Genomic DNA, 14,404 nt, shown 5'->3' with positions numbered 1-14,404 from the left:
TTTCTTTTCTTATTTGCTATTATCTATTATAGTTATAGAATATTTTTCATGGTTAAATTATCTTGAAATTAATTAATCGAGGAATTAGTGTGCTCTGGTTGTGAAACTTTTCCGTTAAAACACAGTCATAAACCAATTTAAAAATGCAGAGTAGTTTTCCCAGTAGATTATAGATTGGGCATGCATGTGGGGAACAAATTGAGAAAACCAAAGCATCTATTGTTGTGGTAACCTTCGTTTCAGTTATTACAGTTCTGATTTAGATTTCAATTTAAGCTGATAGTGAAAATTTGTTGTAGGTTTAAACATTGGCATTAACTATGAGTAAAATCTTCAAAATCTGACACTGTCAAAGTTGAGTTCCCAGATCTGTCCTTTTTTTTTTTTTTTTTTAAAGTTTCATCTATACTAGGAAAAGTACCCTTTACTAGGTGAAGTACCCTATATGGGAGAGGGAGGAGAGGGAGGCAGGAGCTGGTGCACATGGGGTGCCAGCCTTTCAGCCAGCTTCCTACATGTGCCGGCTCCTGTGGTACTGCCTTCCCCTCCCCCTGGCACCTGCCAGCTTCTGTGGAGCCACCTGTCCTCCCCCCTTTCTCTGGGCTGCTGCCTTCCACAAAGCAGCGTGTGGGAATAGAGTGGGAGCTAGCTCACTGCAAGCACCAGGTCTCACTATTCCTGCCCCTTCCCCCTCATATGTAAACATGTACATCCTGAAAATTTCAATGGGTACACATTTACAGAAATAAACACATTTTAACATCGCTAGTTTTAAGTAACTTTTAAAAGGGTAACCTGGAGATGGGAGACAAGTGGCTGTCTCATTTTAGTGATTGATTTACAGTAAAATGTCTGAACATTTTAAAAAAAAATCTTGAAAATATTGGGAATGCACATCTATCAGAGCGTGATCCTACTTCCATTAAAGCTATTGGGAGCTGTCAGTAAGAGCAGAATCAGGCTAATAGGTTCCATCATTATACTATCTGGGCACTTTCTCTGTTTTTTTCCCCTTGTTATGCTAGAAGTCGCCTTCCATAGCTTTCTTTCTGAGAGGCACGTAGAATCCTTTTTCCCTTTTCTCTGCACTCCTCTCCTCCAAAGTCCAGGATTTTCCAGCTATTTGTCAGGTTCTTGTTTGTCTGTCTTTTTAACACAGTTACTTACATAGTCTGAAAAATCAGAGAATGTACCCCCTGAATTTAAACAGGATTCTCTCATATGTATTTTTACACCTCTACTATTTCTATAAAATAAGACTGGATTTTTTAAAATTAGAATCTTAGCTTTTTAGGCTTCCTTTATGCATCCCCTAGTTTATAAAAGATAAACCCATTATTTTTCTTTGTAGCCCAACTTCAGATGAAGTTGTTTAAGTTGTACTACAGGTTGCACTTCCAAAAACTGGCACACTCCGTACAATAGATGCTTCTGGTCCAGAGCACCTAGAGTAGGATGGCCAGCCGGGGGTAGGGGCAACAGGGTCTGCAGCACAGTTGGGGGTAGCCTGGCATCATGGAGCTGGAGCCCTGTGGCAGCCCTCAGTAGCACTCGGCCAGGTCCGGAGTTTCCCAGCAGCTCAGGGCTGGAGCCCCAGGAAAGGGGCAGTCCCCGGGAGCGTGGAGCTGGGATTAGAGCCCAGCAGAAGCGTGGGGCTGGAGTATCCTGGCAGACCCCAAGAGTGTAGGGCCAAGGCCAGAGTCCCAAAAGTATGGGGCTAGAGCCCCATGGCAAGCAAAGCAGAAGTCCTGTGACAGCCCTGCATGGCCAGAATCCCCTAGCAGCACAGGGCCAGACTCTCCTAGCAGCCTTTAAGAGTGCAGGGCCAAGGCCCCGCAGAAGTCCCCTGGAGCACAAGGCTGGGGCCAAGGCCCTGCAGCAACCCCTGGGAGTGCAAGGCTGGAGCCTGCGGTAGGAGCCAGAGGCTGGTCTGCCCAGGGAGCCAACAGCAGCCAGTTAGGTTGGAGGATGTGGGGGCAAGGCAGGGTGCCTGCTGCAGCATTCAGTGCATTTGAAGGCCGGTGGCAAATTCTCTCTTTCTGGACTGGTCAGGTCCCAGCAGTACTGGACCAGAGAGGTCCAGCTGTACTTCTAAAGATTCACAATGGTGTGATAAGTGAGGGCATTCATTCAGTATAAAAATCTGTAGTTTGGTTTTTCTTTTCATTTAACCTTTAGAAATGTAATATAAGGTAGGCAACCCAAACCCACAAATCCTTAACTTTGGCTATTTTATATTTGTCATAGGCCTGCATGAGGCATGTGATTGTTTGCGCTTTGTGCTCTACCACATTCCTTAATAGGAAGTGGCAAGAGGTAAATGTGTCACAAGCTTGTTTATAAGTACAGAAAATGTTGTCATAAGATATACAGTTAGCAACTCCCAACTTGCAGAAGATATATAAAGTCATGAATTTGTATAAAAGACATTATGAGGAAATTTTTCTTGTTTCTTTTAACTTCTCTCCTTCAGTTGACTGACAGACTTGTTTCTTATATCTGAAACAATATGGACGCAGTCTCATTTTGACTAGTACCATAGCTGGATCTTATGGTTTATAACCTGAAAGCAGAGTTCTGATTCTGATCTTTAGAACTATGGCAAACAAGCTCAATTCTACTTGTGTGAACGTCGGAAATATCCTACTGTGGACAGTTCATTAGTTTTTGAAGTACTTTATCACACAAGAAAACACACAACATAATAAAATAAGTGTATCTTGTCTTTTTTAATTTTCAAAAGCGTTGTCTCCCCTTTGTTTTTTATTTTCTCTAAGCCTGCAAGAAAATTCCTTTTTGTATCAGATATTTAGAGCACTCCACCATAAAGTTACCAACTTAAAAGCACATCTTCAACCTGAAGTGTAGGGATCCTTAGTCGATCTCACAAAGTCTTGTGCTCCTCTTCCTTTGCTTAAATTCACAATTGAGTCAAAACACAAGGAACCCCTCTCTCTATACAGATTCACTGTAAACAACAGGCATGTTTCCTTTAATGGGAATTGCATCCAGACAAATTTCCCACTCATTCTGTTCCCTTCACTGTCTCTGAGGATTAAAGGGGTATCCTTACTTTTGAAATAAGCAGTGCTTGTCTGATTCTGCTCCACTGGGGATACATCTACACTGCAATTAAAAGCCCAAACCAGCTTGAACTCAGGGGCTCTTTAATTGTGATATACAGGTTGCACCTCCCAAATCTGAAATTCTCTGATCCAGCAACATCCATGGTCTGGCATAATCATGAATGTTCCTGGATAAGAGTGCCCCAGAGCAAGAGGGCCAGCAGTTGGGAGCCTGGCAAGTGTGGTAGCAGCGGAGTGTGATCAGGGCTGCCTGGCAGTGGGGCCAAGATCACAGCAGCCCAGAAGAGGAAGCCTGGCAAGGGCTGTGGCAGCAAAGCCAGGGCTGTGGCTGCCGTAGCCTGGGAGGGGAAGCCAGCAGCAGCTCAGCAGAAGCAGCACAGCTGGGGCCATGTGCTGTGCAGCAACAGGGATAGGGCTGTGGCAGCCCAATTGGACAGCTTGCCACCTGGCAACAGGGCTGGGACCACATGCCACCCAGCCAGCAGTAGAACTGGGACTGAGGCTGGCCAGCAGGCAGCTTAGCCAGGCTAAAGGAGCCAGCAGCAGGGAGAGACATCAGGGTGAGGGGGTGGTGTCGGGACCTCCCGTTGTCTGGCAAATCCCTCATCCAAGACCGATCAGGTGCTGGATCTGGAGTGCAGGACTGACGGTGCTGGACCAGGATGTCCAACCTGAAGACGTTTTACTTGGACTGCACACCAGGCTATTGGACCCTGTAAGGTAGAAGAGTCCCAGCCATTGCTTAAACATCTGTACATCAGTTAAGCAGATCTTTAGTCCAGGCACCGTATGCCCAAGTCAGCTTGCATGGTCCAGCTTGGGTATCTAATTGCACTATAGATCTGCTGGAACAGCATTTATGCTAGTGTTCCACCAGTGTTTTGCTGGCTTAGGAAGCTATCCAAGGAACAGGGCTGGTCCTTAGAGCTGTCTGTATAAAATATGTAACTTTTAAATATGCCCTTTGCATTGTAGAGCGCAGGAGAGTTCTTTCTGTGCAGCCAGTATAAGGTTTATAGAAACTGTGATATGCTAAATACAAGAATTTGAAAAAGATGGCACCCTGACTTCAACTTCTGGATAGTGAGTTTTTGAGTGTTAATAATTTGGGAGCATTTATTAGTGATGTCAATACTCCCGATGTAAAATGTACCTTGGTTTCCCACTTCTGTGATTCTTGGAAATGACAACCAGGCTAAGTTGCAATAAGGCTTAAGTTTATCAAGCGCAAAAATGAGCCACTACTGTATCTTCATAATATTGCTGCAGCAGTTGGTACTAAGAAAACCTGGCTTTTAAAGGTTTTATTGTCTTTATGGAAAACTATTGCTGGGCTTTTCAGAATTAAACTAGTCTTTGACAATTGACTTGACTCAAAGCTGGGCAAAGAAGAGAGACTAAACAATGTGCCCCTGTTTAATTACTTAGTGCCCGAAGAGAAACCAAGGAAGTTCTTGAGAAGCTTCCCATTACCAAAACAAGGCAGTGATTCTCTGCTCCTGAAGTAGTCTCTTAACTTGTTTTGTGCTAAAAGCAAACTATCCTTACTAGTCTTCCTGATATCTAGCTGAGCCTCTTTAAAGGTTCCAGAACTCTGTAGCTGTCAATTCTTCCCATCCCTGCTTGGTTTTTATAAACATTTCCATTCCTGATTGAATGCAAAGATCAGGTGTTTAACCTCTTCTAGGAAGGTAGCTGTCTGAGCTTGAGCTAGCTTCCTGCTGTCATAATGAAATGGCTCAGCTGTAGTGTAATGGTTCATGGCTATTCATTAGCATGATTGCCTACAGCCACTCTCCAAGTTACAAACAAGTTATAGACCAACACTTGGCCCGTAACTTGAACTGTTTGTAACTCAGACCCCATTGAGTTACACGCAACCACACTGTTCGTAAGCGCGGGTCGCGTTGGTAACTCGGGGACCGCCTTTATGACTGCTCCATGGGAGCTTTGGTCGTAAGTGCGAACGGTCGTAACTTGACCGTTCGCAACGCAGGGAGTGGCTGTATTTGTGGAGCATAGGGATGTTAAAATTAGATTAATCAACTAATTGAATAGTCAGTGGAACTTCCATCAACTATTTGATTAGTCGATAAGGGTGCTTCTGCTTTGAAATGTAGCAAGAGCCCGCTAACTTTCAGATTGAAAAGCTGCATGGTGTTTCCTATGTGTTTTCTGTCTTTATATCATAAGATCTTTGGGTGGGAGCATGCTTCATTCTGTCAGTGTCTTAGCATTGGGCATGCTGTGTGCGCAAAATGAGGGAATCAGAAATATCATTGCTGAAAGAGACTTAAAATGCTGCGATTAGAATTATTTATGCTAAAAGGAATTAGTGAAACCTTTGTTATCTGGCACTCTGTTAACCAGAAAACTAACTGGTGTTTTCCCCAGCCACAATACTGTCACATCTTCAGGAGCACAGGCCTGGCTTGGTTTACCAAGATAGGCTTAACAATTTTTTATTTAAGTAGTACTGATCCTCTTTAATTCAAAATAGAAATGAGACAAACTGCCTCATGCTACAAAGCTACCAATATTAAAAACTTAAGTTTTATTATTATTGTCCATTGGTTTTTCCTAGGTTGATGGGACCCTCACATAATTGGAGTTTTTAGATAACCGGAATGCCCTAATCCCCAAGTGTGCCGGATAACACAGGTTTTACTGTAATCTTAAAAGTCTTTAAATGTTTAGAATGGTTTACATCAGAAATAAAGTGAGGGGATGCCACATTTATTTGGAATGTAGGTACATTTGAGACCAAAGTGTCCTTGACACATTCCTAGTATTTTTCATTTTTTTTTCCAGCCATTTCAGAGCTATTTCTGTTTTGGATAGATTGTCAGTACTGTGAGTCTCAACAGCAGCCACCCCCGGTTTCTGTCCTGTATCCTTGGAAGGGATCTTAGTGTCCCCTGGCAGAAATCTGGGAATGTGACAGTTTTCTGCCCATGTAGTCATCCTCCCCCGTGAGTGGTGTTTTTTTGCAAATAAAAAGTCATTTTGGATGAAAAAAATGTGGTGATAGCAGCAATTTCCAGAAAACTGCTACCATGCTGATGATGTCTAAGGCCCTACCAAATTCATGGTCCATTGTGGTCAATGTCACTCTCACAGGATTTTTTAAAAGATACATTTTATGATTTCAGCTATTTAAATCTCAGATGTAGATGTTGTAAATGTAGGGGTCCTGACCCAAAAAAAGAACTGGGAAGGGCGGCTCACAAGGTAATTGTAGGGGGGTTGCAGCACAGCTATCCTTACTTCTGTGCTGTTCTTGGCAGCACTGCCTTCAGAACTGGGCAGCTGGAGATTGGTGGCTGCTGACCAGAAGCCCAGATATGAAGGCAGAGCCACCGCCAATATTAGCAGTGTCACGTTTACATCTACGTTGCTGCTTGCAGAGCTGGGCCCTTGATTAGCAGTCACCATTCTCTGGCTTACCAGCTCTGAAGGCTGTGCAAAAAATGAGGATGGCAATACCATAAACCCCCCTGAAATAACCTTGCACCTCCCTCCCCCCTGCAATTCCCTTTAGGGTCAGGATCCCAATTAGAGAAATGCTGGTGTCTCTATGAAATCTTGTAGTATAATGTAAAATCACACACACACCAGATTTCATAGTTTTTGATGCATTTTTCATGGCCATGAATTTGGTAGGGCCCCGCTCATGACTCGCTAATTTCCAAAAACATTTATACAAAAAAATTAAGACAAGACTAGTTAATGCAAAGCATTGCCATTTACACATGTACCAACTTAAGAGTGCTGTTATGTCTGTATTTAACAAAGTGACTAGTGGTTCTGGCAGAGTGTCTGGCATTATTTTATTCAATTTATAAATACTTATATCTGTTCTCTTGCAGATTATGGAACTTTGTGGTGCAACGAGACTTGGATATTTTGGAAGAAGTCAGTTCTATATTGCTTTGAAACTTGTTGCTGTGGCCCAGTCAGGTCTCCCTCTAAGAGTGGAAAGTTTAAATACAGGTAAATCTGGAAATTAATTCTTAAATAGTACTGAGCAGGTTAGTGACATGTATTGCAGTTGTATCTCAGATTCTAATAGATGAATCTGGTGGACTATTGTGGTATGGTCTCAGTTTCTCTAGTGTATTGCTAAATTATACATACTGAAAAAAGTGAAGGGGAGTTTGGGCCAAACCAAAATTTAAAGTATCTTTATAAAATACTACAGTACCTTAACTACTAAAAGGGATTAAGTTAATCTAGGGACATGAAGTCCTCAAAACCATTCAACTATGAAAAATATTAAAGTAACTTAGTGTTACTGCAAGGCATGCAGAGTGAAAGAAAGGCTTTTTATATATGCCAGTTCCCACAGTGGTCTAGGTCAGGGGTTTTCAAAGTTGGGTTGTGGGCCACTGGTGGACCATGATGCACTATGTTTAAGCCTCCATAAGCACAGAGCTTTGCAGCTCTCATTGGCTGTAGTTCACCATTTCCAGTCAAAGGGAGCAGTGGCTTACCCTGGCATCCCAATTTTGAAGACTCCTGGTCTAGGTGATCTATCTTCTGTTTTTGAAGGTTGAGTTGTAAAAGTAGCAGATGAACTTCATTTCAATTCCATTAGCTGGCTGCATCAATGCTAATACTGTAGTCACAATTATTTGTAGGGTCACAGAGTGGGGATGACACCTTCAACTTCCAACTCCAAGTAGGTAGCTACATAATTCATTTCTATCAGGTCTCTGGACTCTTCACCTGAATTTACAAATCATCCAGCAAAAATTCAGCTACTGTCCCAGAAGAAGTCAGTCTTACATATTTCAGTGATAGAAATGTAGCCGTGTTAGTCTGGTGTAACTGAAACAAAATACAGGCCTATGTCGCACTTTAAAGACTAACAAGATGGTTTTATTAGATGATGAGCTTTCGTGGGCCAGACCCACTTCCTCAGATCAAATAGTGGAAGAAAACAGTCACAACCATATATACCAATTTTAAAAAATAAACACATATGAAAAGGACAAATCACATTACAGAACAGAAGGGGGATGCGGGGGGGGGGAGGGGGGAAGGAAGGTAAATGCCTGTGAGTTAATTATATTAGAGGTGGGGAAGGGGAGATGTCTGTGAGTTAATGGTATTAGAGGTGATAAATGGGGAAGCTATCTTTGTAATGGGTAAGGTAGTTGGGGTCTTTGTTCAGCCCCCTGCGGAGAGTGTCGAATTTTAGCATGAATGCCTGTTCAGAGGATTCCCTTTCAAGCGCAGATTTGAATGTCTTCTGAAGTAGGATGCATGTGATTAGGTCATTGAGACAGTGTCCTTTCTGGTTGAAATGGCAAGAAACTGTTTTTTCTTTGTGATCCTGTCTGATGTCTGTTTTGTGGGCATTGATTCTTTGGCGAAGTGTCTGAGACGTTTGTCCAATGTACATAGCAGACGGACACTTTCGGCACATGATAGCATAGATTATATTTCTGGATGTGCAGGAATATGTATTCTTGATCTTATAACTCACTTGGTTAGGACCAATAATGGTGTCAGCAGAATGAATATGTGGACAAAGCTGGCAACGGGGTTTGTTACAAGGGAAAGTACCAAGGTTGGTATTAGTGTGGTATGTCCTGTGGTTGTTGGTAAGAATCATCTTGAGATTAGGTGGTTGTCTATAGGAGACTATGGGTCTGTCTCCCAGAGCTTCTTGGAGTTTAGTGTTCTGTTCCAGTATAGGCTGTAATTTATTGATAATGTGTTGGACAGGTTTAAGTTGGGAGCTGTAGGTGATAAGTGGTGTTCTGTTGTTGGTTTTCTTGGGTCTGTCTTGTAGTAGATGGTTTCTAGGTATTCGTTTGGCTCTTTCAATTTGCTTTTTTATTTCTCCGGGTGGGTAGTTGAGGTTTATAAATGCTTGGTAGAGATCCTGAAGTTTCCCCAATTATCACCTCTAATACCATTAACTCACAGACATCTCCCCTTCCCCGCCTCTAATATCATTAACTCACAGGCATTTATCTTCCTTCCCCCCCCCCCCCGCCCCCCGCATCCCTCCTCTGTTCTGTAATGTGATTTGTCCTTTTCATGTGTGTTCATTTTTTTTAAATTGTATCCTTTGGTATATATGGTTGTGACTATTTTCTTCCACTATTTGATCTGAGGAAGTGGGTCTGGCCCACGAAAGCTCATCATCTAATAAACCATCTTGTTAGTCTTTAAAGTGCTACATTGTCCTGTATTTTGTTACATATTTCATAAATTAAAATCACAATCTGATACTTCAGGAGGATTCATCTTAGCTTCCAGACGAAAACAGATTCCTTGAAAGCAAAGAGAAGATCTCCCTTCTTGCTACAAAAACTGATATAAAAGATAGAGATCAAGACTCTGAATTGATAGTCACTTCCATGTCCCTGGTGCTGTGTCTAAATAAAATTAGATGTGACTGACTCACTGAGACTGCAGTTTGAATCAAGTTGGTGAGAGTGTTATAATTTAATCTGCAGACCAAAATCAAGCAGTGGGGACCAAGAACAAGATGTAAACCTTTTCATGGATAACAGCCTAATTGGGGATTATAAAATGAGCAGATATTCACTGTGAATTTGACACTTGTTTGTTCTGTTACCTTGTGGGAAACGGTCTCCTGCAAAAATAAAAATTAATTAGGCATGTAATGATGGAGCTTCTGAATGAGCATGCAAATCCTAAGTATTCCAACATAAAAGGATAGTCATCTTACACTAACTTTCTTTGAAGACGAAGTCAGGTAGGTGGAAATGTGAAGAGAAGGATGTGACACTTAAGGGTATATTTCAGTTTGGGTTACACCCCACCTTAGCACTGAGATAAATCTGCTGGTTTGAGAACGTTGTCCATGCTTAGGTGAAAATGTGAAAGGTCTTGCTTGAACTCTGGTGTCCCTGTTACCTTATGTGACTTAACTGTCTGGTCCTAGGTTATATTTAAAAATTATTAAATAATTATGTACTCAAAGGGGACTATTCCAGAATAGATTGTTTGAATGTTTAATTATCAGAATTTAGTAAAACAAATGATTCTACACAGTAATTAACAAATTATATGAAGAACTTTACCTGACAATAGTAGAATTAAATATACAACAGCTGTATTTTTAATTTTATGTAATTAAAAACAAGAACCAATAAAACCAATAATTACCTCATAAAGAAGTTGGTTGATTGATGTATGTGCACTCTTAAATATTTTAAAAGTAAGCTATACAGCAGGGGTGGCCAAGAAAAAAATTGCGGCTCCTGACAGAACTTGGACAGAACCCAGAACTGCTCAGGTCAGCCGCTCTCATGGCTGGGCCGCTGTAAGCTGTATGCGTGCTCATGGCCCTCAGCGGGCTGTGTCCTATCCTGCACATGCAGGCTGGGTCACACACAGCGTCCCCGCCTGCACGTGCTAGCAGCCGGCTGCTGACCGCAGGCAGGGGCAAGGGCTCCAGGGGCGGCGCCAGTGGCTCTGGGACCTGGACATAAGATTAGTGGTGGAGGAGAATTGGGTTAGAATGTGGGGAAATGCCTGGCTCTGGAGAAGGGGAGGAAAAGGGAGGAGGATCAGGTGGGTGGTGCGCATGGTGTCCCGGATGCGCGTGGTGGTAGCAGTGGTGGCATGGCTCTGGCTCCCGGGACCCAAGCATAAAGTTGGCGGGGAGGGTGCCATGGAGTGCCGGCTGCTAAGCGCAGGCGTGTCACCTCGAGGGAGTCGCATGTCTGTAGCCGCGGCTCCTGGACCCGAGAATTAGGTTAGAATGGGGTAGGGCAGGGGGCGGAGTGGGGTGTGTGCCCTGGCTCTAGTCTGGGGGAAGGGAGGGGTATTGAGTTCAAGGTGGGGGAAGGCTTGCGCACAGTGTCTTAAGCAGCACGTTTCAAGGCCGGCTGCTCAGCGTACATGCCCTAGCACCTGGAGGGAGACATGCGTGGCTGTAGCGGCAGCTCCGTGAACCAAGAATTAGGATGGGTTGAGACTCTGCAACCCGAGAATTAGGTTGAGGAGGGGATTGGGTTGGGGTGTGTGCCTGGCTCTGAGGAGGGGGATTGGGTTGGGGTGTGTGTGCCTGGCTTCGGGGAAGGGGAGGGGGATTGGGTTGGGTTCTGCTCTACTCTGTGCTGATTAGGCCTCAGTTGGAGTATTGTGTCCAGTTTTGGGTATCACATTTCAAGAAAGATGTGGAGAAATTGGAGAAGATCCAGAGAAGAGCAACAAGAATGATTAAAGGTCGAGAGAACATGACCTATGAAGGAAGACTGAAAGAATTGGGCTTGTTCAATTTGGAAAAGAGAAGATTGAGAGGTGACATGATAGCAGTTTTCAGGTATCTAAAAGTGTGTCACGAGGAGGAGGGTATCATGCTTCCTGGCCTCTGAGGATAGAACTTAGAAGCAATGGGCTTAAACTGCAGCAAAGGGGAGGTTTAGGTTGGACATTAGGAAAAAGTTCCTAACTGTCAGGGTGGTTAAACACTGAAATAAATTGCCTAGAAAGGTTATGGAATCTCCATCTCTGGAGATATTTAAGAGTAGGTTAGATGAATGTCTATCAGGGATGGTCTAGACAGTACTGGGTCCTGCCTTGAGGGCAGGGGACTGGACTCGATGACCTCTCTCTGATTCTATGATTTTGTGTTTGAGATAATATTTTATTTAAAAATGAAGCCTGGCCCACAAGCCCCCAATTGGGGCCAAGCCCCGATCTGGCTGCATCATCATAACAGTCCTGTACCCTTCCCCCCAGACTCCAAACCTGAGCTTATCATACACTAGAACCTCCTGTCCTGAGCTGCTCACATACCCAAACTCCTCCTGCACTCCCACATCCCCAGTGCCACAACACTCCTGCATCATCCACACACTGCAAATCTGTGTCCTGAGCCCATCATACTCCCAGCCTCCCTGCCCTGAGCCCCTCATACACCTTAGCCCAAACTCCTACACTCAGAGCTACAAGTCTGCAGCTTGCTCAGCACCAACCCTGTCCAGCCTGGAGCCCCTTCCCTGAGCCAGCATTCTTTTCTCTACTTCCTCCTCCACCCAAATTCCGTCCCAGAGCTTGCACCTCACCCCTTCCTGGTGCTTTTTTTGTCATGGCATGCCCTGGGACAGTGTACCAGCACCTATTTTTCTCTGGTGTGGTGTGGCTATTTTTTTTCCCCAACTCCCTTCTCCCTCCCCTTCGTACATGGCTCTTTGCACTCTATCCACCACTATTTTTGCTCTGTCTCTAACGGGTTGGCCACTCCTGCTATACAGTAAATAGAATGATTTGACTTCACTGTCAGTGGACGAAGAAGGCCGTTCAGAAGGATGGCAGATGTATTTGAGAAAAAGATGTCTGACTTGTAACAAATTTTGTTCAGGGGAAAACACAGTAAAACTGTGCACCTCTTTGGTAAGTCAGCATGTGTAGACTTAAAAAATGGGTTAATACAGGCAGTCCCTGGGTTACGTACAAGATAGGGACTGTAGGTTTGTTCTTAAGTTGAATTTGTACGTAAGTCGGAACTGGTACATATTGTACCCCAGGTGTCCCCGATTCAGCCGCTGCTGAAACTGACCAGCGGCTGACTACAGGAAGCCCAGGGCAGAGCAGCTCTGCCTTGGGCTTCCTGTAGCCAGTCGCTGGTCAGTTTCAGCAGCGGCTGACTTGGGGACACCTGGGGCAGAGCAGCTGGGGTGCTGCTGGGTTGTTCCAGTAGCGCCGCACTTCCGTGCTATGGGACCAACCCGGCGGCAGCCCCCCCAGCTGCTCTACCCCAGGAGTCCTGATTCAGCCGCTGCTGAAACTGACCAGCGGTGAGAAAAGCCTGGTCTGCTGTGGGGCGGGGGGGGGGGGGGGGCGCTAGCTGCGCCCCCCCCCCCCCCAGCAGACCAGGGAGATGCGGAGCGGCTTTTCTTGCTGCGGAGGACGTGGGCAGCGGGACCGCGTCGTGTCTCGGCGGTCCCGCTGCCCACGTCCTCCGCGGCGAGAAAAGCCGCTCCGCCTCTCCCTGGTCTGCTGGAGGGTGGGGGGCGCTAGCTCTGCATCTCCCTGGTCTGCTGGGGGGAAGTGCCCCCTGCGCCGCTGGAGGCGGCGTCAGTGGGGGAGGCACCCTGCACTAGCTGCGCCTCTCCCCTCCTCCCCCCCGTTCATAACTAGGGTTCCAACTTAAGTCGGATTGACATAACCCGGGGACTGCCTGTAATGAAATTACTGTGAAGTCTGACTGTCACTGAACATCCCTTGACAGTATCCTAGTACAATAGTTTATTAGCTACTTCTGTAGAAAAGATTAAACAAGGTTAAAGCGCCGGGTAATAAATGTTTAAGTAATACTTAAGTCTTCAGAAACAAAGTTTGAATTATCTTTTATTGTGAACATAAAAATGGCACCACTTTACTTCCTGTATACATTATTATAGCTAAATGTTTTTAACTCCTAGATATCTAGATGAAGCACCTTAAGTGCAAAGACTTTTAAGAACTGTAAGTTGCTTGCCACTTGTGAAGCATTGAACTTATACAGTAAAGAAAACTGTAATACAGTATCATTAACAAGTATATGTAAGTATACAAGAACGAGTTGATTTCTTTCTTGCATACCAGCACAATAAATTAAGTCAGAACTGAAAAACCAAACTGTCATCTTGTAAAGATAGAATCATAGAACACTATAACTGGAAGGGACCTTCAGAAGTCATTGAATACAGTCCCCTGCCTTCAAAGCAGGATCAGGTACTGTCTAGATCCTCCCTGACTAGGTATCTGTCTAACCTGCTCTTAAATATCTCAAGTGACAGAGATTCCACAACCCCTCTAGGCAATTTATTCCAGTGTTTAACCACCCTGACAAGTGGGAAGTTTTTCCTAATGTCCAACCTAAACCTCCCTTGCTGCAATTTAGGCCCGTTGCTTCTTGTCCTGTCCTCAGAGGCCAAGGAGAATAATTTTTCTCCCTCCTCCTCAACACCCTTTTAGATACCTGAAAACTGCTATCGTTCTCTCTTTTTTCTTTCCTTAACTAAACAAGCCCCGTTCTTTCAGTCTTCCTTCATAGTTCATGTTTTCTAGACCTTTAATCGTTTTTATTGTTCTGCTCTAGACCTTCTCCAATTTCTCCACATCTTGAAACATGGTGCCCAGAACTGGACACACTACTCCAATTGAGGCCTATTCAGCATAGAGGGGAGTGGAAGAATGACTTCTTGTGTCTTGCTCACAACACTCCGGTTAATGCATCCGAGAATCATGTTTGCTTTTTTTGTAGCAGTGTCATACTGTTGACTCATGTTTAACTTGTTGTCCACTATAACCTCCAAATCCCTTTCAGCAGTACTCCTTCCTAG

General features: G+C 44.3%; 1 protein-coding gene across 5 annotated transcripts in view; it reads left to right on the top strand.

Moving 5' to 3' along the window:
* The window catches only part of REPS1 (RALBP1 associated Eps domain containing 1), a 108,845-nt gene that overhangs the window by 7,245 nt on the left and 87,196 nt on the right, over positions 1 to 14,404 (top strand). For all 5 annotated transcript variants that reach the window (XM_075924296.2, XM_075924299.2, XM_075924295.2 and 2 more), the window contains exon 2: positions 6,956 to 7,079. In XM_075924296.2, coding sequence (XP_075780411.1) covers positions 6,956 to 7,079 — 124 coding nt within the window. The remainder of the gene's footprint in view (positions 1 to 6,955; positions 7,080 to 14,404) is intronic.

The sequence above is a fragment of the Pelodiscus sinensis genome, chromosome 3 (assembly GCF_052426305.1).
Source record: "Pelodiscus sinensis isolate ZL-2025 chromosome 3, ASM5242630v1, whole genome shotgun sequence".
Lineage (NCBI taxonomy): Eukaryota > Metazoa > Chordata > Testudines > Trionychidae > Pelodiscus > Pelodiscus sinensis.
Note: the sequence above shows the minus strand (reverse complement) of the source record. Positions and strands in the feature narration are given on the sequence as shown.